This window comes from Thermothelomyces thermophilus, chromosome 7, assembly GCF_000226095.1.
Source record: "Thermothelomyces thermophilus ATCC 42464 chromosome 7, complete sequence".
NCBI classification, from domain to species: Eukaryota; Fungi; Ascomycota; class Sordariomycetes; order Sordariales; family Chaetomiaceae; genus Thermothelomyces; species Thermothelomyces thermophilus.
This window is the reverse complement of record NC_016478.1, coordinates 3,687,135-3,708,884: the sequence shown is the minus strand read 5'-3', so window position 1 is coordinate 3,708,884 and position 21,750 is coordinate 3,687,135. Positions and strand designations below refer to the sequence as shown.

The 21,750-nt window shown below is 50.7% G+C and overlaps 3 protein-coding genes across 3 annotated transcripts; all 3 read right to left on the bottom strand.

Moving 5' to 3' along the window:
• Positions 1–1,557: 1,557 nt before the first annotated feature.
• MYCTH_2113962 (uncharacterized protein) lies at positions 1,558–2,327 on the bottom strand (the record flags this gene model as incomplete). Its single annotated transcript, XM_003667296.1, has 3 exons — positions 1,558–1,798; positions 1,914–2,084; positions 2,200–2,327. 3 exons carry the CDS (start codon positions 2,325–2,327, stop codon positions 1,558–1,560), a joined length of 540 nt encoding a protein of 179 aa, XP_003667344.1.
• Positions 2,328–4,645: 2,318 nt separating this feature from the next.
• MYCTH_2313074 (uncharacterized protein) lies at positions 4,646–6,570 on the bottom strand. The gene is made up of 2 exons (XM_003667295.1): positions 6,273–6,570; positions 4,646–6,051 (listed from the first exon to the last, which is right to left on the bottom strand). Exons 1-2 carry the CDS (start codon positions 6,409–6,411, stop codon positions 4,769–4,771), a joined length of 1,422 nt encoding a protein of 473 aa, XP_003667343.1. The 5' UTR covers positions 6,412–6,570; the 3' UTR covers positions 4,646–4,768.
• A 524-nt stretch (positions 6,571–7,094) lies between these two features.
• On the bottom strand, positions 7,095–11,907 carry MYCTH_2313073 (uncharacterized protein). Its single transcript, XM_003667294.1, has one exon. It carries the CDS (start codon positions 11,730–11,732, stop codon positions 7,197–7,199), a length of 4,536 nt encoding a protein of 1,511 aa, XP_003667342.1. The 5' UTR covers positions 11,733–11,907; the 3' UTR covers positions 7,095–7,196.
• Between the last annotated feature and the right edge of the window lie 9,843 nt (positions 11,908–21,750).

Genomic DNA, 21,750 nt, shown 5'->3' with positions numbered 1-21,750 from the left:
TACTAGATCCTATAGATATCTTAGATGCTTATAAAGATATCTTATATTATATTATTAACTACTATAAGAGTCTCTATATAAGTCTTTACCTCTCTCCTTACTACTTTTCTAAGCTATAAGAAGTATTAGTGTATAAGTTATTAAGAAGATTCTATACTTCTAGGAGACTCTAGGTTATATATTATTATTAATTAGGATCTTAGCTATTATAATAAAGGTACTAAGCTCTAGAAGTAGCTATCCTATATCATTAGCAAGCTTAATTTCTATCCTCTTGTTTGCTACCTAGGTTAGTAGGATATATATAGCGATAGCGTCAAGAAAGATATAAAGTCCTTATATACCCTATACTTCTAAAATGTTATATTAGATAGCTTACTAGAAGGCGACATTAAAGTTATAAATCTAGTGCTATAGATTAACTCCCAAACGCTTAGCTATATTAAGACTAGTTATATATTATATTATAACTATCATATAGAGTGTTATAACGGATAGCGTAAGTATAGAGCAAAGCGCCTAGATAATCCCCTTAATAAGGTTAACATCCTTCTTCCTATATACTTTTATAGCTTTATAGAGTTTAGGATCTATAGTATATACTAGCTAGTATTATAGTTATCCTATCCGCTTGCTAACGTCTACGGTATATACGATATCCTTATAAAAAGAGTCTTATAATTATACGAATTCGGCTACAACGGCTACATTAGAAGGCATCAAATCTATAGATATTAAAGGCGATAATCCTTCTTAGAGTTACTCCTAGGAAGCCAGGATAAGGTTATCTCTAGCTTATTTATAGGTTAAGCGCTACGGAACTTCTAGATCTAGCTTGCGGTCACCGTTAGGGTCGACAAATCCCTATATACCGGCGAATTTAGCCTACGACTATAGTTTAATATACCACAAGTTCTAGGAACTAGGCCCTATAAGGCATATAGAATTCTCGACTAGGATCTCGGATATAATAGACACGTCGTCAAAAGCGTATTAAAGCAGGGTAAGAGAGTTCGTAACCAAAGAAAGAAGCTACTACTGATATTAAAGATATGTCGGCAGAGGAGTAGTCAAGGCGCCGGGCTTATAACTGCCGAACGTAGTAATGAGCTTCCGGGAGCGTTGAAAGCAGTTTCTAGTAGGTGGCTGTACGAAGGAGATAGTGCCTTGTTAAACTATCTACAAAGGAGACAAAACGACTAATATTTATAGACAAAGGAACTGGCCAATGCGTTGGCAACGACGCCTCATACGCTATGGCACGTATGTGGCTAATACTCTCAGAAGCTCTACAGCTTCTGACAATATCAAAGTGGGTAGTACTATGTACACTCTCCCTAACTATTATATAATAACTATTCTCGGTTATAGTGCTTTAACACTTGGAGCCAACAATAATCACCTCAAAAATAGATGAATCAGATAGCTCTGCAGCCTGCTGACAAACACGGGCATCATGACCGGGCTTACCGTAATTACACGGGACAGCACCGAATCTTCGCGCGAGCCCCTCCGACACCGCTATCATCCCCCCTCGATCCAAGAGCAAGATAACCCTTAAGTTAGGAACCGTACAGAATCCGGGCCCGAGCTCAACGGAGGTCCTAGCCGTCTCGTCCCATTGCTGCGGGCCCGGGAGGCGCGAGCCCGTCTGCCGGAAGTGTAGTCGAACTTGCATATCGGACAGGTGTTGTGGCGCTTGAGGAACCACATCAGGATGCATACCGAGTGGAAAAGGTGACCGCACGGTAAGCAACGGATTTTTGACGAGCTCTGGAAGGGCTCCAAGCAGATAACGCTGTTCGGGTCCAGGTTTAGGTGGGTAGGTGAGAGAACACCGAAACGTATTAGCGCCCCTGTCTCCGGTCGCATCCGCTGTCACCGAGGCAAATTCACTGAGGGCTCCTGCTTACCAGGTGAGGCACGTCATGGACCAGGGAAATCGAAGCTGGCTCTTGTTCGGCCCTATTTTCCACTCCCGATAAATCGCCGGCGGGGAGACGCGGTTTAGAGTCTCTAGCCGAAAAGGGATACGGGCTCTCTCCACGTCCTCGTCGTCATCTCTCGTCGGGAGCCCCGGTCGACTGATTCCCCTTTCTGTTAACAACGAGTGCTGGCAGGCGACCCCCCCCCCCCCCCCCCCGCCCCCCGCGGCGGCCTTGGCGTGTTGGTTCGAGGAGCTCGGGGGAATGCCCTTACCAAGACGCAAGCAGCGTTATCAAGCAAATAACCACCATGCCCCCGCAGATCAGAACAATAGCATAGGCCGACGTTGCCGGGGCGCTCTCGTTGCCTCCCGGGCCAGTCTCATTCTCGCCCAGCGCCATGGTCAACGACAAGCCAGCTCCGGCTTCCTCACACCGCCAGTGGTTTTAGAAAGCGTCGGCCGAAGGTTCGCAAAGAAAACCCATAGGTGATCAACCGTTCCTGCATTTGGTTTAGATATGGGTTGGTCCAAATTCGGTAAACAAAGCCTTGGTAAGTAGGGTGATGTTGATTAATTAGGTGATCTTTGAACGAAAACGAAACAACAATTCAGAGAAAGACCGCCTGTGGAAGGGGGACAAAAAGACAGTTTAGGAAGATGGCATGACAAATTACTTGGAACGCGTCTTATCGCGCGCGATTGCGGATTAATCAGACCATTGCTCGGGTGACGTCTTGTCGACGAAACATCGGACGCAGAGCCACAACTACTCCTCTTCGCCGGCACCGTCCGGTCTTGCCAAGACAACATAATTAGGACGACCAGCTGATATGTTCACTAATGGTGTAATTGTTGAATCAGTGCTAGACTTTGATGGCTTTGGACGACCAAGTGAGGTACAGTACCTACCTAGCGGTACCTCAGCTACCTTAAGGTAGGTGCTTATGATCAATACCACGTATGTGCGCGCTCACCCCTTCTTTTCCCTCCAACCACCATCAGAGTTCAATTCAATGGAGTTAAATCTATCAAATGTAGTTCATTCAATATAGTTCAATTTAATATAGTCGAATCTATCCATTTGTGATATTTTGACTACAAATAAGTCTATAGTAAGCAAGCCTCCCTACAAGGCGACTTAATACTTATACTCGACCCCGACTTACAACTCTACTTATAGCGACGATAGCTATTACTCTACCTATATATGCTTAGTAAGACATCGGACAGCGATAACAAACCCTTAAGCTGCTACCTGTTTCCAATCCTCTACCTGACCTTAAGCTTCTCACCTATCCGTATAATTCCCTCGAATACCTTAGACTTAGAGGGAGCACGCGTATACAACTGTTAGGAGTATAATTACGTGGTGGAGGTCATATGATACAGTCCGGTGTTCGCCCCGCCCTCCCCTCTACAGTCCGGATGCCTGTCGGTTCAAAATCATGTTCGTGGCCTAATGCCTGGCGTATTATGTATCCCCCTATCACGTTTGTGCTCTCAACATACCCCCGCGACAACCGAAGAGGTTCTGCCTTAGCAGTCTATTGCACCCACAAGCTTTTCGGCATCAGAAAAGTTTCGAGCCGCGGCGCTCATGGTCCACTAATTAGACCAAGGCTGCTCCTATATCACCAAGCACCTTGGGACCTCCAATGTTTTCACTGTCCTTCTTTTACTCCCCTTTTGCTCCTCGAGCGAGCCCATGTATGTAATGTAATTACTCCGTAATTAATGTAACGAAATCATGCTAATGCGGCGGGTCCGCCTCCCCGTCTTTTCAGCAATGATGTCGCCCGCAGTACAGGCAAGGTGTTCGACAAATGCTGGAGGGCCGACGACACGATCGTGGGCAGCCAGATCTGCCTCACCAACCACAAGATGCAGATCAAGTCCTCGGCGTGTAAGAGGCACGGGCAGACGTGAAGGGCTTTCGGCCATTAATACGCGCGGCGAGGCCATGGAACGGGGTGACGGGTGACTCGCGTGAAGATGGTTCATTGCATGATTTCCAGCAGTTGCTATAGAAGGGGGAAAGGAGAGGGAAAGGCCTGGCAATTTTAGAGTGAGAGAATAGACGGCGGAAGTTTGAAATGACAAACGAACCCAGAGACTTAATTTTGGGGACTCTCTTGATCTTTTGAGCCTCTTTCCCCTTTTGTTTTGTTCTGCGGGCCTTAATTACCCGATGGCGCTGTTATGGCCCAGCTCGGCTACTGAACATCGCCAGGGAATCATCACCTGCTCAGATCCGTAATCCAGTGCTCTTACGCAGATTACCATAGCATTAGACCCTAGGTAACTGTGCACTGGGACTCTGCAGCTCAAGTCTGGCTGTATTGCTTTCGCGGACCGTAGCAGAAGGTTGAGGGGAAAGAGTACTGTACACCCATGGAAGCTAAGAAGTAATATCTTGGCAGATTGGGTAATGTCTTTCGATGTTACGCCTAGCGTTCCCATGGTGCGCAGCACATAAATGGTCTTGGACCGAACCTGAGTAGGTATGGCTGCTTTTGGACTGGCCTTATACCCCCTGAATATGCAAAACATGGAAGGACCAAGCAGACTGAGCCTCGGTCTGGACCTGGCATTCATGGTTTTTTTTTGCCCTGACGCTCGCTAGCCAAGCCAGCCAGCGCCCCTGTCTGGGCAGGCAAACTCCCGACGGCAGTCAAAAACAGTGGGACACTATTATGGCACCCGCATTTGACGAACCCGTCTTCCAATGCTTCTGGGAAAACTTTCCCAGTGACTTTCTTTTTTTGTTGTTTCTTTTTTTCTTTTTTTCTTCTCTTTTGGTAATCCGGCGGCGAGCATCAACAAGAAAAGGAAGCACACTTCTCAACTCGTTTCGATGCGGCGGCAGTAGTCCCGCCCGTGGCTCACCTGCCAATGGCACAACCACACCTCCATGGCCATGCCCACGAAACCGGCGATGCAGATGCCGCCGCTGTCGCTGACCGAGGTCGCGCCGAGGCTGAACTCGCGGTCCTCTGCGGGGACCTTCTCCATGATCTCGGCGAACGTGTTGACGTACACGGCGCCGCCGAGCAGCCCTTCCCAAAAGATGATGAGCAAGACGATGTAGACGGATGGGATGAAGTTGAACAGGGCGTGAAGGGTCAGGAGGACGAGATTGGCGACTTGCAAGAGCGAGGGGAAGTAGAGGTGGTGAATGCGGACGAAGGGCGTGGAGGAGCGGGAGATGAAGACGCCGAGCTGGTAGAGGAAACCGTAGAAGGGGTAGAACTCCCGAAACTCGGAGAAGGGCGACTTCTCTAGCGGGAACAGCAACGTCGGCGCCACGCCCTGGTTGATAGTGTATTCCGCGACGTAGACCAGCAGCAACGGGAGCATGTAGGGGAAGAAGAGCGCCCGGGCCCGGCGCACATTCGCCCAGAACGACGACAACGAAGACGGCGTCGTCTTGCCCGGGGCGGCGGCGCCGTGATGATGCGAGTTATGCGTGTGCGTGTACGCGGTAGCCGCCACCGACGGTCCCGGCGCGAGCAACCCCGCCGACGCCGCGCCGGCGGGCACGTCCTCGAACCCTTCGTCCTCCTCGCGGGGCAGCAGGCCCTCGCAATCGCCGACCGGCTCGTAGCCGGACTTCCAGCCCTTGAGCGGGGCCCTCGGCAGCACGACGAAGAAAGCGAGCACCATGACGGAGGGCAGCGTGGCGCCGACCAGCAGGCTGCCCCTGACGCCGAGCCCGAACCAGCCGGTCAGCAGCACGTACAGGCCGGCGCCGATCAGGCCGGCGCCGCCGGTGCCGCTGCCCCAGGCGGCGAGACTCGCGTGGCCGTAGTAGTGCGTCAGGCCGAGGAAGCTGAGCTCGCCGCCGCCGCTCGAGAGACTGGCGAGCACGACGCCGAACAGCTTCCAGCCGACGGCGCCGTCGGCGGGGGCGCCGGCGACGACGAGCATGCCGGCGCACGAGAGGGTCACGAAGACGCAGACCCGGAAGGCATAGGGGACGCGGTGGATAAAGTAGGGCGCGATGAGCTTGGTGGCGAACGAAGGGACGACGTCGGCGAGGAGGACGGCGCCCTTGGGCACGGCGGTGCCGACGAGGTCCTGGGCGGCCGAGAGGACGAGGACGTAGAGGATATTGTTAATGAGGCCTGTCAACACGGGCGGTTGGGAGAGCCCGGGTTGTTAGCTTGCGGATTGCGGACCTTTCCATCTTTCGCGATGGCCGGGGGGGTGACCAATTCGAGGTGATAAGGCCGCCTGCTTTCCGGGCGAGGAGGAGGGAGAGAGGGAGGGAGGGAGGCGGTAAGGAAAGCGAGAAAGAGGAAAACGGTGAACGAAGGTCTCGGAGAGAAAGCGAGGGGGGACGCACCAAACAGCCAGAAGGCGGCGACGACAGAGACATCGGGGCTGCGAAAGAGGGCAGTGAGGCGGGCGCGGTAGAGGGCCCACGAAGACGAGGGAGCGCCGGGGAGCGGGAGCAGGCCCGACGACGAAGGAGTGCGGTTCATTGCTGCGGCGTGTGCGTCGTTGCGGATGATTGCCGGAGACGGCGTGTCCTGGCCGCCATCAGATTGTTGTTGTTCCGTCGCGACGGCAACGGGCAGGTGTAGCCGCCACCGTCAGGGTTGTGCGGCTCGATGGCTGTCGGGTGAAGGATGACGAACGCGCCGATGGTCGAATGGTTTTGGAAGTTGGGGGGCAGGGCGCGCGTGCGTGGGTTGCACTCGTGGTACGAAACAGCAGAACAACCCTAACCCTGTTCACTTGCTCAATCTATTCTGCTGCTCCCGATGCGTACAGTCAACCCAGAAACCAAGCAACCAGAGAGCTTTGGACGGGGGTGGGGATTGCGGGATATGAACATTCAAGATGGCTAAGAAGACCCCCCAGTCGAGGAGGAGGATAGCTACGAGAAAGAGTTTACAGAAGATCTTCGGCGGATACCGCATCCGTAGTGTAGCCCGTACTTCGGGAGCCTCTCCTGCTCAACCCCCCCTTTTCAATCCAACCTTGTCCTACTCGGGTAATGAGAGCCAGAAAGTCTTATTACAATTGTCTAACTACACAAAAAGGAACCCCCGCAACGCTATGCAATGCCTTAACTAAGAACTACCCTGCAAAGGCAGGAGAGGAGGAAGGAAGTATGCTGTGGCCAACCATCTAACCCCGTCTGTTTCCATGCCCGCCCCCCCGCCCCCCCAACACACCAGTTTATGAGTTTATGACATGCCCGCCAGCTTCCTGTATTTCGCCCAGGGACCGGTGTGACCATCTTCTCTCCGACCGCCTAGAATCAAGGCATGACGCTCTGTCTCCATCGTTCAACCATATCCATATGCCCCCCCTGGCCACCACCAGCGCCCACGGGCATGCCGTACCCCGGCGAGGCTCCGGACAGCGGCAGCGCGTTCATGCTCAGACTCGGGGCCACACCGTTCGGATACACCCCCAGATTCGGCGTCGACCCGCCGTACATACCCATGGGCATGCCCGCCATACCCTGCGCGCCGAGCAGCGTGCTCGTCCTCTGCTGCTGATACTGCGCCGTCGGTGGCGGCTGCATCCCCAGTGCCGAGTGTCGCGCCCCGGCGCCACCGTTGTTGAACATGCCCCCCATGAAGCCACCCGAGCGGGCGCCCGCCGTGGGTGTTGCCAGAGTCGTCGGCATCTGCGCCCTGAGCGCCGCCATCTTGGCCTCCATCTCGCGCTGGTGCCGGGCGGCTTCCGCCTCGCGGCGCAACCGCTCCTGCTCGCGCGGGTCCATGGTCATCGGGCGGCTGCCGCCGACCCCGTTGAGGGCCTGGGACAAGCTCGTCGATGGAGCGGCCGAGGACGTGGTCAAGGGGTTGAGGCCGGGCCGAGTGACCGGGCGGATCGTGCCCGCCGTGTTGGGCTGGAAGCCCAGAGGGGTGGCGGCGCGGTTGAGGGTGCTAAACGCCATCTCGCGCTCGCGCGCCTCGCGTTCGCGCTGCAGGCGGCGCCGCCGCTGGCCGAGGGTCTCTTCCTCCTCGGGGACCGAGGCGCCGCTGGCGGCGGTATCGCGGGAGGTGGTCCGGCTGTGCGCACTATTATGGTTGGCCTTCTTTTCGGCCTCCTCCGCCTCCGTCTTCTTCTCTTCGGGACCGAATTCCCTGAGCAGTTCGGCGGAGAAGGAACTGCTGACCGGCCTGGCGCGCGGGAGCGGGTTCTCGGCTGCGAGGCGGGCCTTGCGTGCGGCGAGGGTCTCGCCTTCGATCTCGGGCTCGACCTCCTCTCCCGGGTTGCCCGCGGCGGAGCCGGGACGAGATCCGGCCATGGAGCCGGCGCGGGAACCCCCACCCCCACCCTGCGGCAGAGGCAGGTTGAGGCGGGACTGGGACCGCGTCCCCATGGCGGAGGCGCCGGGCATGTGACTGATGCGCTTCTGCAGCGCCGTCAGCGATGTTGGTAGCTGCTCTGTCAGCCTTCCCTGCAGCCTGTCGCGGCGTCGGCTGAGCGGCTCGTTCTCCTCCATCTCGCGGCGCTCCATCAGGCCGAGGGGGCGATGGACCTCGCTCATGAGCGCGCTGATGTCCATCGTCGACCGGTTCGCACTGCCGGGAGCTGCGACCTTGGCGGCGAAGAGCATGCCCAAGGGCACGTCGTCGTCGTCCTCTTCTTCCTGCCGCTGCTGGACTGCCGCGGGGTCTTCCCAAGCGAGCGTGACCCGCTTGCCATGCCTCGCCTTGCGCTCCACTTCGGCGACCGCGTTGAGCTCCAGAAGGGTAGTGCGCATTCCCTCCACACTAGTGACCGGTCGGGTGCGCTGCTTATCCTGTTGCTTCCGCAGCTGCAGTTCGGCGAGCAGCGTTGTGGGCGGGCCCTGGTAGACCGGTTCTTCTTCCTCGCTCTCTGTCTCGGTGCCCTCGTCCTCGTCTGGAGCCAGCTGGTCGGGTGACGCGCTTCCGGACCGGGCATCATCATCGTCGTGTTCGCTATGCCGACCGCTCTTCGGCCGATCGTCGTCGTCCGATTCGATGTGTGCAGATTTCGTGCCGAAAAGCGAGAAGCGACTTGCCCGCTTCTTTTCCGAGTTCGGGTCTAGCAGGTTACCGCTGGAATTCCTCTTGACAAGCGTCTTCCGCTTGGGTTTGTCTTCGGCTCCTTGCTCAAGCAGGGCGCCGCTAGAGTTCCTCTTGACCAGCGTCTTGCGCTTAGCCTTCGCGTCCGGTGCAGGGGCAGGGCCTGGCTGAGGAGCTGCTTTCTTCGCCTTTTTCTTTTTCGCGGGGCCGTACACCTCGGCACCCAACTTGCCCGCGAAGACGTGGTCGGTGAACGCGCTGACGGGTGCCACGGTGGACGCATCGAGAAGGGTATCCAACGTGTCCGTGGCGGAGCCGCCCTTGACTTCGAGCTTGGGGGTCTCGGAAGGCATTTCGAAAAAGGCACTCGCACGCAGCTGAGGCGGCATTCCCTCGGCAGGGATCGGGCGAGACTTGCGGTTTTCGGGGTCCGTCAGACGCTGCGGCTGACGAATCTCGCGTTGCCCTGCCGGCGGGTGGATGGTGCTGGCCTCCGATGTTCGTCTGGCTCTTGCAAGGCAATCCGCCTCTCCTTCTTCCGTCCCAGAAGGTCGGGGCGTCAAGTCAGTGTCCTCGCTACTCTTCCCGAGCAACGATCCCAGAGACAAGCCACCATCGTCGCTCCCACGCAAAGCGGCGGTAGGGTCGGGCAGATGAAAGCGGGACTGACGGACTGTCTTGGGCACGGCGCCGGCGACCTGAGAGTGGCGGGTGTCCCGAGCCGGTTTCTTTGGCTTCTTGGACAGCTTCGGGGGGAGATTAAGCATAGCAGGTACAGGAGCTGGATAGTAGAGCATCTGCTGCCCCGTGGCCGGGTCGATGTAGGTCGTAGGTGGACGGGCGGGGGCAGGCTGGGGCGGCAGGAGCGGTTCCCGGCGTTCCGCCTCTGGCTGGGAAGCCGAGTCGGTGGCATCTGGGTCACAGTGCACTCCGTCAAAATCGCCAAAGGCCGCCTGGGCTTGCTCGTAGGTTGTGCCAGACCCCGACGTTGTCGGTCTGTCATCGTCGGGACGGTGTGCTCCGTAACGCCCGGGGTGGTCGGGGTGGTACTGGTGGTACTGGTCCGGCTGGTGAAGTTGCAGCCGGCGGGTTGGTCCGCTATGGAGATCATGACGCTCGGGCATGGGCTCGTCCGCAGCACCGGCGAACTCGGCTTCGATGATCTGACGGGCGCTATTGCGAATGTCATCGTCGACGTCTGGGAATTCTCCGGCCGCAGCGGCGCGGTCCGCCTCGTCAAAAGCCTCCTTGGTCAGGGCAGTGGGATGCTCGAGCTCGGCGATCTGTGCTAGAGACAGCCTGCTGGCGACGCTCCTGGTTGAGGCCTTTCCCGGGCCGTGACGCGCGAGGAAGCGGTATTCTGGCTGGTGTTCGTGGTCCGCCGGAGGCTCAGACGTGTCTTCTGCATTCTCGGGAATGTTGGACGGCACGCCGGTGGAGCTCGCCTTGCTGCCCGACCGCAGTCGGCCAGAAGCCGCCGACATGGAATGATGGGGGCTCATGACGAAACCACCGGGCGAATAGCCACCCGACCGAGCAGCGTTGTTCATCCCCAGGATGGAATTTTGCCTGCTCGCGGCCGAGAGCGGTGGCTGCCCATGAACTGACCCGTTGTCGGATGCTGAAGCGGCCCGAGTCCGCAGAACCGACGAACGCCGGCTCTCGCTGCGCTTGAGTTCGTTGTGTTCCTCGCGGATGGCGTCCTCGATGCTGCTCGTCATGGACAGGCGCTCGGCGGTGGCTTCGAGCGCGGCGATGTTGCCCAGGTAGTTCCCGGCTTGCGAGAGCCTGTTCGAATCGGGAGATGGGTGGCTGAGGGTCACGCTCGCATTCGACGATGTGCGAACAATTGGCTGCCCGATCGTGTTGGAGAGGGCGCGGCTACGTCGTTGCGGCGAGCCCGCAAACGGCGTCGGTCGGACCAAGGTGGTGTCGGCGATGACGGTATGAGGGGGAGATTCTGCAGGGGCGGTTGAGGGAGGCAGACTCGGACCATCGCGTGCCTGAGCGGCGCCCGAGGCCGGTGCTGACGGGGCAGGATTCGACGTTGCAGCGGCGGCCTGCGGCGGGGGGGTGCTGTTTGGCTCTTGGGGCGCAACATCCGCTTTGGGTTTCTGTTGGTCTGCAGCGCCAAGACCGTCCCCAGTCAAAGCCTCGCTCGCAGCTGATGCGCTTTTGGCAGGGGCGGGCGAGGGAGAACGCGAGACGGATGGGGAGGGCGAAAGGGTCGACGGGGGAGACACGAGCGCGGGTGGGCGGTGGTGGCCTGCACTTTTTGTCCGGAGCAGCTCGTATCCCAAATTACTGTTTGAGTTCTTCCTATGCAGCTGCTCGAACGATTCCACCATGGCGCTAACGCTGGTAGTGGGACCTGCCGCAGCAGATGCAACTGGGACCGTGCTGTTGCTGCTGCTGCTGCGGCTGAGGTTCCCGGTGCGCCTCAGCGCCTCCATGCTCCTAGACGGAGTCAGCAACCTGGTACCTTGAGCGGCAACGGGCGGCTTGGCCCCCCCAACGGGGTCCGACGAGGATGATGTATCGCTCGTGTTCACGGACAAAGGGGTAGATGCTTGCGCGGCAATGGAGGCCGAGGGCAAGGGCGAGGACGAGGAGAATGGCGAGGCAGACGAGGCCATCGAGGTCGAGGTCGTGTGCGACGCGGGAGAGAGCGGTGATGTCGAATTCGGGGGCCAGGCGGCCGGCGACTCGGGGTTTCTTGTGCCGACGTCGGGCTGCTCAAGGGCCTTCTCGACGGCCTGCTCGACGGCGTTGGACGACCTCACCGTCATGATGGTGGGAGCAGCGTGCGAAAAGGGCCGGGTGCGGGAGGCGTCTTGACAGCATTGACATGTAATAGTGCAGGTGACGGCTCCCTTTTTTGTTTTTGTTTTTTCTGCTAAATGCCCTGCCCTGACTGACGTACGGAGAGATAATAACCTGGAAATGGCCCGTCAGTTCAATTGCCCGGCCAGAGACCCGCCAGCGTTCCGGGATGCACTGGCGATTGTGGGTATCGATGTGGGAAAAGCGAGATCTAGCCCGCCGCTAGCCCCCAATTAGCGGCGCAGATGGAGACCAAGCCGGCAATCGCGGTTGTAGCGTGCAAGTATGCGGTCCTCGACCCAAGTTAGAACAGAGGTGAATAACTAACCTGGAAGTTCCTTGTTGGGGCCAGAAACAATGGGCTAGGCAGTGGAGGTTCAGGTGCCTTGCTTTGCAGGCACAGGATCAGTTATCTGATAGCAGCAGGCGCTGCCGATGCCCTTATCGGAACCCTCTTGTACACATGAACGCAAAACTAAAGTTACACTAGGCAGGTTAGTCTCCTGATTAATTAATTCTGATATACCGAGTTGGTTAGTTACATGCTACCCGAAGTTTGACACGCAGCAACGGCCCCCTTGGCGTCTGACTGCCGCCGGCCGAGCGTGCAGTGAGCGGCACACGGGACGGGAGCGTTGACGGGTGGCGGTGGGGCCGAGCGCAATTCAACGGCTCCAGGTTCAGCTCCGCCCTCTGGCTCTGTTTCCGTACCCTGTTTCGCCTTCCGCGATCCTCGGCACCAACCTGCCAGATTGACCCGTAGAACCTGCTAGTGCCATGTAGTACTGTACCTGGGTAGGTGTGAACAATGGAGGGTCGGCTGAGCACTCCCACCACACCATTTTGCAGACCACAGGCAGCTAGTGTGCGAGCCGTGCAATCTCTGGGTCGACTGTGTAACCCTCATCGAGATCTCAACATCTCCTGAACAGTACTGTATGTACAGTACATACAGCATAATGTAGTGTATCTTTCCGATTCCCCACTTGCTTGCGGTTCTGGTGGCTCTCGCAGCTCCCAATTTTAGCTTCAACCGTTTGGGTGGAGGCGCTAGGGCTCCCGCAAGTTCCAGGCAGGGACGTCATGTTAGGTCCTGCGTCAACCATCGAGACTCGCTTTCATAACTCAAGGCAGGAATCCTGCTGGCAGGATCGAGGCCGGTCGAGATCGCACGCCGCAGACTGGCGGTAGCGTGCTGCGTATCTGCGTAGTGTGTACTTTAGTGTATGTACATACATACTGTACTAAGTATGTACAGTACAGGCAGAAGAGTTGAGCAGGTTGGGTGTGTTATTTCCATTGGCCGCGAGCCAACACGCCCCCGGTTTATTTCTTAGCGCAAACCCCTGTTCCAGGGGTCTGGACCGCCGAGCTGCCTGTCATTGCCGCTTTGAGAACGCCAATTCGCGAGACGACCGTACTGTACGAAGAACGAACGGACGTGGATGCCGAATTCCATACGCAGTACGGAGTACTCCGTACTCCGTAAAACTACCCAGTTTTTCTTTCACTCACGGATGCCAAGACCATGTATTGCATTGTGAGAGTCGCGACAGGATCGGTGTAACTACGGATTCCACTGCACTACAAGTCGCGTCATCCGAACATCAGTACGTTCACAACGCAAGGTAGAGGCCATGTGGCAGTGTGTGTGGCATCGACCAACGATGCCGGCACTTCTACTTGGTACTGTACACGAGTGTATCAACATCCTCCAACGTGCTAGCACTAGCTTGTCACTAATAAATGGCTTATGTCAAGAAGACCCTTCTTTGGTATGCTATTGGCCGAAACGTCGATACGCAGCGGCATGGATAGCCAAATCGTTATCGGGAACCCATGGCCACGCGACACCTGCCCAGGGTCCTCTCAGTGGCGGTCGCGGGAACAGGCGGCGTCGCACCCAGGTCGCCTACCCACCTCGCAGCTCACGAGGGCAGCTGGGTTACCAAACACCTTTTCTCTTTGTATCATGCTAGTTTGATACAGTACGTTATCTACGGACGCGTCTATCATGTAAGGCTAGATAAGATAAGACCTGTGGATCTGGCAAACGGGCTGGCAAACAGAGGGTTCTTTATTCCTATCCTCTACTTATATAGAGCCATAGGGCCAGTAATCGTAGGAAGGAGATATCGTACTTTTGAACTATTTACAACTTACCAACTTTCTTCTATTAATTGGAACCATTTTCTATCTATTAGAAACTATCTTCTATCAAATGGTAGCGGAAACTCTGCTTCTAACTATTAAGAACTAGATTTGTATCAATTTGACGATTAATCTAGTACTACTTTCGCGATAGTTATGCTCTGTTTTGGCGACTTAGTAACTAAACTAGGTAATTCTATTATAATTACTATAAAATCCCTATTCCTAGCGACTTAGTAACTAGGGTAGTCTTTTATCTATTAATCTTATCTTTGTTTAAACCTAGTGACTTAGTAACTAGTGCCTAGGTAAATCCTATATTAACTTTAGAATCCTTTCCTATAGAGGACCTTCCTAGACCTTCTTATCCTTTAAACTTTCCTTTTAAAAAGCTATTATATAAGGAACTATCTAACTATACTACAAACGTACTATAAAGGTACGATAAGATACCTTATATACTATAAGTATAGGTATTAGATCCTAATAACTAACTATAAGAGGAAGCTCTTCCTCTATAGGAGCTAGAATCGTCACTTAGATTTGCCAATGACTATAAGCTATATTAAGCCAAACCTGACAATTTCGGTGCTAATAAGGAAACGATAAGCTAGTTAAATGGCAAGATACATCTTTGATTTGACTACTTAAAGGAACGAATCGACCGCTTTTCCGATAAGATTAAAGGAGCTATCTATAAACTATTATAGTAACTTGAAAAAAGTATTATTAGGATAGATTATAGCTTTATAAACCACCTAAAGGGAGTCGAAGATCGACTTTATAGCCGCCTAGAGAAGGATATTCTAGTAATGATAGAACTAATGTTTAATTATATCGAGGATCTAGAAATATACTTATTATAGTATAGAAATATACTCGGCTAGATAATAATATAGATAAAGAAAATAGTTAATATAATATATAGTTAAGGTAGTAAAAATAATAGTTAATTACCTAGTTATTAGCGATCTTTCTTTGATCTTACTAGACTTAGTACTATTATAAAAGAAATATAATAAGTTAGTAATCTTATAGAAGATATATAATATAATAGTAATACTTTCTCTATACCTCCTAAGGGCGTTAGTATTAGCTATTATTATAATCTTAGCTACGCTAAATATATATAGTCTTTATATAAAGTCCTATACTTTGTAACGAGCGGTAGTAGAGGCGGAGATTCTAATTCCTTGGAATCTAGCGAAGACGATGCCCTATCTAACCGCTACTAACCTTTAGGAGACTAGAATCTAAGATACCGTCAAGGCACTCTATACCCTAGCAATAGTAGTAATAATGGTAGAGGTAACGATAGTAATAATAATAGCGATAATAGCAATGGACATTATAGATATAAATCTATATATAATACAATTATAAGTATATAAAGCTACTTAGACTTTAAGATTAAGAGGGATAATATTAGCTAGTTCGATCCTTCTTTTCCTAACTTACGTTCCTTAGGTATCATTAATAACGGTAAGAACCTAGTATTTACCAACGTCTACTACTTCGCTAACCGCATTAAAACCTTCCTAGAAAGCGATCCTAACGGCAGCATTAAGACGCAGATTCTATCCTTCTTCTAAACTCTTCTTGGCAGACTAGCTATCATTTAGTAGACTAACGAGTTAAACGGCATTATATATAGATAATTATATAAACTAGGTCTTCGAGCTATTATAGATCGACTATAAGAACGCTTTATACCTAACGCTATAACTGCTACTTACAAGTTTAACAAAGTTAGCTTACATTTAAAGAATATCGCAAAGGACAATTAAACGCTTAGTTTCTTTATTTAGAAGATGCTTTGTTAAGTACACTTAATATATATACTTAACAAACGTAATAATAACTAGTAAGGAGTTATAGTTTAAGTCTAGTTAGCTATAGACCTCTATATTAAGTAGTATTTAGATCCCCCCTAGCGATACTCCTTACTTAGTACCTATATATAGTATATTAAATAGTTTTAATCTATTATTTTAGCGGCCGCTCTTGACCGCTACCCATATCTATAGAGGAAGCTATCTATAGATAGCAAATTAGAGTCTCCTAGAGCTAAAAAAAGGGGGTCGTATAAGCCTATATACTATAACGCTAATCGACCTTGATAATCTAGCTATAGATACGATAAGCCTCTAAGATACAATTAGCGTAACTACGAATTTAAACGTAACCACGGATTTGACCGTAATTGCTAGTTTGATCACGATTATGGATTTGACTATAACTATGACCAGGATCGCTATGACTAGGATCGCTACGATCAGGATCGCTATAAGCAGGGCAATCGTAGCTAAAAGCAGGTCAGATTTGGCAAGGATAACCGCTAGCAAAAGAAATATTACGACTACGCTTACTTTGCTAAAGAGACTAGCGATAGCTCCAAGCTAGATTAATCTAATATATAGTTAGCCAAAAGCGCCCCTAAATCTAAATCTAGATCTAAATCTTTAGGTAGTAATACTAGTATCATGTACCTTGTTCTAGACTTGTAACTTACTTACTATAAGTGTTATAAATCCTTTGGTTCGTAAATCGAACTATATACCTATATTAAGCGATACCGTAGAACTAGTCCTCTTCCTTCTATCTGTAACTATAAAGCTAATCTTATAGACTTGGCTTACTATACCTATAGTTTCTATAATACTACTCTAGAATCGCGAAATGCTCTCTTCCGGCATTTGAAAATCTGCGAAAACGCTAAATCTAGTAGCATTTGCTACCTAGCAAAGACTCCTAGTAGGCCGTTAGATCTACCTACTTCGCCACTAGAAAACGCGTATTAGGCTATAGATATATAACCTATTATATCGCTAGTAGACACCATAGCAAAAGCATACTAGGTCTAGGACATACCTCCTAGGCATATACCTGACTACTATAGTTTACCACTAGGATATACTTATCTATACATCAGGGTATACTATAAACCTATAGATCGCGAAGTAGTAGAGGTATACCTAGATCCTAGCGCTAGCCGCTCCCTGATTGACTATACTTTCCTATAGCGATTAAACTACTAAATCAAACGACATAAGAGCAGAGTCAAAGGTGTAGGAAATACTATATTAAGCCTTAATAAATAGATGTCTTTCGATATTTACTTGCTAGGTATAGAAAACGATACTCCTACCCTAGCTAAGTTTACCTATATAATATAGGTTATCGATTCTCTAGTACCAAACCTTCTAATAGGTAACAAATTCCTAGATTCGTATAATACGAATATTAATTACTATCGTAAGGAAGTCAAATTATAGTTATTTGACTTCTGCCTTCCTTTTTCCATATATACGCACTCTATACCCTATATACGGAAGATCAAAACTACTTGTAAATTTACTCTCCTGCTTAACTAATAGATAATAGTACCTATTAAGTATAAGCCTCTCCCGATAAGTCGCGCCTTTATATTTAACTTAGCTTATATAGCTATCTATAACTTTGTTATAGATACAAAGACCCTAAAAGTAGTACCTGTCGAAAATACTATATAGGGAATGCTACGTATCCTAAAGAGACACCCTATTGGAAGGATCAAAGAAATGGAAGACAATGGCTACTTTTCCTATTTATAGAATACTACTTTCTATATAGCAATAATTATAACTACCACTTTAACGATAGCTATACCTAAAGTAGTAAACGATGTTAACCCTACATTAGTAATCGCTAATCACTATAAGATTATACTAGTAAACGCTTTCTTTAATTTAAACCGCTATTTAGGCGTAATCCTCGAAGGTAGTTACGTCCCTATAAAGCTACCTATAACTATAGCCTTAATTACAGCCTCTAACGACGTAAATTCGGACACTCCTATTAGCGACTTTGTCTTCTAACTTACCTAGTAATCTTAACCGTTTCTACTATAGGATATTTCACTAGAAGTAATCCTAGGAGCTACTAACGAAGTTACTAGCAAAGTAAAACGTAAGCTATACGTACCTAAGAAGCATTCCACATTAGGACTAAAGATATTAGGGTCCCTACCTAAGATCGTCACCAATAACAGCATCTATATATATATAGGCAATATAAAACTAGCTAAGAGGTTTACTAACTTAGTTAATAGTTTCCTATAACTCTAGAACGACGCTAGTCTAATCGATATACTATAGAACGAATAGATAAAAGTGCTACTTATAGAAGGCTAGTAACACTAGAAAGTATACTCCCGTACGTACCCATTAAGCTAGAGGGATAGGGAAGTCCTAGATAAAACCTTTAATACCCTCTATCAATAGGGCAAATTACAGTTCGTAAAGGACGCTACTCCTTTTGCCTATCCTATTTTCATAGTCTAATATACCATTAAGGGTATCGCTAAGGGTCGTATCGTCATCGATCTATGTAGTTTAAACAAGGTTACTATTCTTAATAATTACCTACTATTACTATAGTCTGAAATTATCACGGCTCTATATAGAAAGAAGTTTATTATAGCAATTAATATCATTATTATTCTTATTAGTCCTATACTACTATGCTAATAAGTATGCCAAAGCCTCTCAAATTATATACAAAGGAAACCGTACCTAATAGGCCGGATAAAAACCTCTATCCCGCTTCTAATACCTAATCCGGAGTACTAATACACTATAAAGAAAAGGAGAAGTAGCTAGAATAGCCCTATAGAGGCCTTCCCTCCCGGTCTAGCCTCCTTACGAGGCGGTATTCCGGGAGCCTCCCTAGGTCCATTAGCCACTATAGAACCCTCCTTGCCAAACGATAGTTATAGGTCCCTATACCCCGTAGAACGAGGTCTAGGTCCCTTTACGACCATATTTGCCAGGATTCCTACGTTCGGCTTCTTGGTAGGTTTAGGCACTATACGACTAGGTGCTCTATAGTTTCCCTCCCCTAGCTATAGGCATAGTAGGGAGTACTAACCCCCGGGACTTAGACCCTAAAAAGGAAGTCATAGAGGCCGATAGCCCCTATACAGGCCTATATTAGTAAGGAGCTCTAGGCCTTTGTTAGGCCCTAGTGCCTTTATAGGCCTTCCCCTGTAAAAACTAGGCACGGAGGGTCCTTGTCTGACATACACTATATCTTCCTACCGGCTTAGTCGGCCCTCTAACGGTTGCTCTAGCTGGCTAATACGGCTAGTTCTATAGCCTATAGCCTTCTTTATAGGGTTTATAGGGGGGGTCGACCCCCTCTATAGCCCTCCTAAACCTACTGCCGGACCATTGACCTTGCTACCTCTAGGGCTATAGGCTTCGGCTCCTAGCCCCTTGCCCTAGCCCTTCTCTTCCGGAACCTCTAGCTTAGCCTATTATAGGCCTGTTAGATGAGAGCCCTTATAGGGACTCGGGAGGCCCCCGGACCTGCCCTGGTCTGTAAGAGCGGTTGGTCGAGTTTGGCTTCGAAGTCGGCTAGCGTCTTGTTAAGATAGAGGTCGAGGGGTAGTACCTAGGCTTCTGTTTTGAGGCACCGGATAGAGGTAGCCTTATAGGCCCTGGTAACCACTTAAAGGGCCCTATATTAGGCCTTTACTAGTTCCCTAGCAGGGCCTTCCGGCTTACCCCCTAGCTTGGTAGGCTTGTAAAAGTTCGAGGCTCCGTAGGCTAGGGCGCTACGGATATACTTAGTATAGACCTTGTAGGCCTATAGGAGGCTAGGGCCCTAGGTCTTCGTAGTAAGCCTGGTTAGGGCAAACTCCTAGGTTTCTAGCTTCTTAGCTACCTTTATATAGTAGGGGCCCTACTATAGCCTCTAGTCTAGCCAGACCCTAAGGAATCTGGCCGACTTCGAAGGGGCTATAGTAGTAGTACCCCTTCCGGGCCGTAGGAGCTCTAGCGGTCACGACTACTGTTTCCGGCCCCTGTTAAAGTAGATAAGCTTATACTTTTCCGGGGCAAAAGCTATACCTTAGGTCTTTACCTACTAGAGGTAAGCCCTCTAGGCCCTCTATAGCTAACCGTTACAGGCCTCCTTAGTCTTCCTAAAGGCTAGGAGGTTAGTATCGTCGGTAAAGCCTATCAAACTGACCGTAGGGCTGGCCTAACGAATGGCCTAGTAGAGGGAGGCTATATAGAGGATAAATAGTATAGGGGAGAGGGGTGACCCCTATAGGACCCTGGCCCTTACTACTATATCCTCTGTTTCCTAGCTATCGAAGTAAAGGATAGCTACCCTGTCCTATAGCCACTCCCTAACCTAGACCACTAACCACTTTAGAAAGCCCTAGCTCTGTAAAGTGGCTAATAGCCAGGTATAGTTAATAGTGTCAAAGGCCCCTAAGATATCAAGCTATGGGAGGGAAGTAGTCGCCTTATACCTCTAAGCTTCCTAAACCTAAGCCGTAACAAGCCAAATGGCTAGTTCCGTAGACCTATATTCCCGGTTACCTATCTACTCGGCCGGGAGAAGCCTATAGGCCTTTATAATAGCCGTTACCTTCTAGGTAACTATAGCCTTTAATACCTTACCTACTATTAGTAAGAGTGCTATAGGCCTATAGCTACCTAGGGTAAAGTAGGCTTATAGGGGTTTGTTAGGCTTATAGAGGACTACTATCTTAGCCCTTTTAAACCAAGCTAGGAAATAGCCAAGCTATAGGCTCTCTAAGGCTAGCTTAGCTAATATCTAGTAGAGCGGCCGCCTATAGGCCTTTAGTAGCCCTATAGGGAGGAGGTCCTCCCCTAAGGCCTTCTATAGGGCCGCTCTAGCTAGTACTACCCTGACTTCGCCTACCGTGACCTCCTAGCTTATTTCGAACTTTGGCTCCTAGTAGTCGTTTAGATCTAGGTCGTTAATATCTAATAGGTCTGCTTCTAGGTTCGGGAAGAACTTATAGGCTAGGGCCCTAGCCTTCTGTTAGTAAGTTATAAACCTTCCTTCGAAGGCCGGGAGCTTTAGAGGGTTAACTAGTAGGTAGCTTTATAGCCTTGCCTACTACTCTAGCCTCTATAGCAGGTCCGGCTAGTTAGTTGCCTCCTATAACGTAGCTCTCTAGCTCTTGGTCTTCGTAGCTATAATAGTCTTAGCCTAGTCCTGTAGGGCCTGCCGAAGTACCTCCTGTGTATAGGGGTTTAGGGTGCCCCTATAGGCCCTCTCTGCCTCCTTAGCCCTCTTCTGGGCCTCCTAAACCTCCTTTGTCTACTATTAAGCTCGTTTGCTACCTATGCTAGCCTTCTTTGCCAGAGCCGAGACTGTAGCTATTTCCTTAAGGGCCTCTATAAGCCTGTTAAAGGCCTGTAGAAGCTCTTCCGGGCCCCGGAAGACCGGCCTGGCCGGGGCTGATGCCTACCTACCAAGCTAGAGTAGAAGGTAGGCTGCTTCGGTCTATATAACCTCCTCGTCTAGGCTCTTCTAGTCCTACCCTTTACTAGCCGGTATAGGCCTGTTAGTCCCCTAGAGGGAGACGTTTAGGGCCTATAGGTAGTAGTCGGATTTCCTACGTTCTATAATATCCCTATAGGTCGCTTCTAGCCCGGCCGAGGCCTAGAATAGGTCTATTATAGAAGGCCGGCCACGTTAGTCCCCTTAGGGGGCCTTAGTAACCTAGCCGTAGGGTGTATATAGGTCAAGGTCTTACTAGTCTATAAGGCTAAGGAGGTCCCTAGCCCCTAGGCTAAGCCTGTCGAATAGGTCCTAGACTAGGTAGTAGAGGTTAAAGTTACCTATAAGAACTAAAGGGTAGGTTGGCTAAGGTAGGGTTAGCAGGTCCTGTAAGAGGGCCTGCTCCCCCTTATTATTGTAGACTGACTAGAGCTCGAACCCCCTCTTTCCTAGGGCCGGAAAGGTCACCTTACACTAGTTCTCCTCTACTAAATAGTCTTACTAGCCTACTAGAAAGCGCTTAGCCAC

Coding starts and splice junctions, on each gene's coding strand:
- MYCTH_2313073 (XM_003667294.1), bottom strand. CDS start 11,732: ATGACGGTGAGGTCGTCCAACGCCGTCGAGCAGGCCGTCGAGAAGGCC.
- MYCTH_2313074 (XM_003667295.1), bottom strand. CDS start 6,411: ATGAACCGCACTCCTTCGTCGTCGGGCCTGCTCCCGCTCCCCGGCGCT. Junction 6,052..6,272: donor CGCCGCCTTCTGGCTGTTTG/GTGCGTCCCCCC, acceptor CCGTGTTGACAG/GCCTCATTAACAATATCCTC.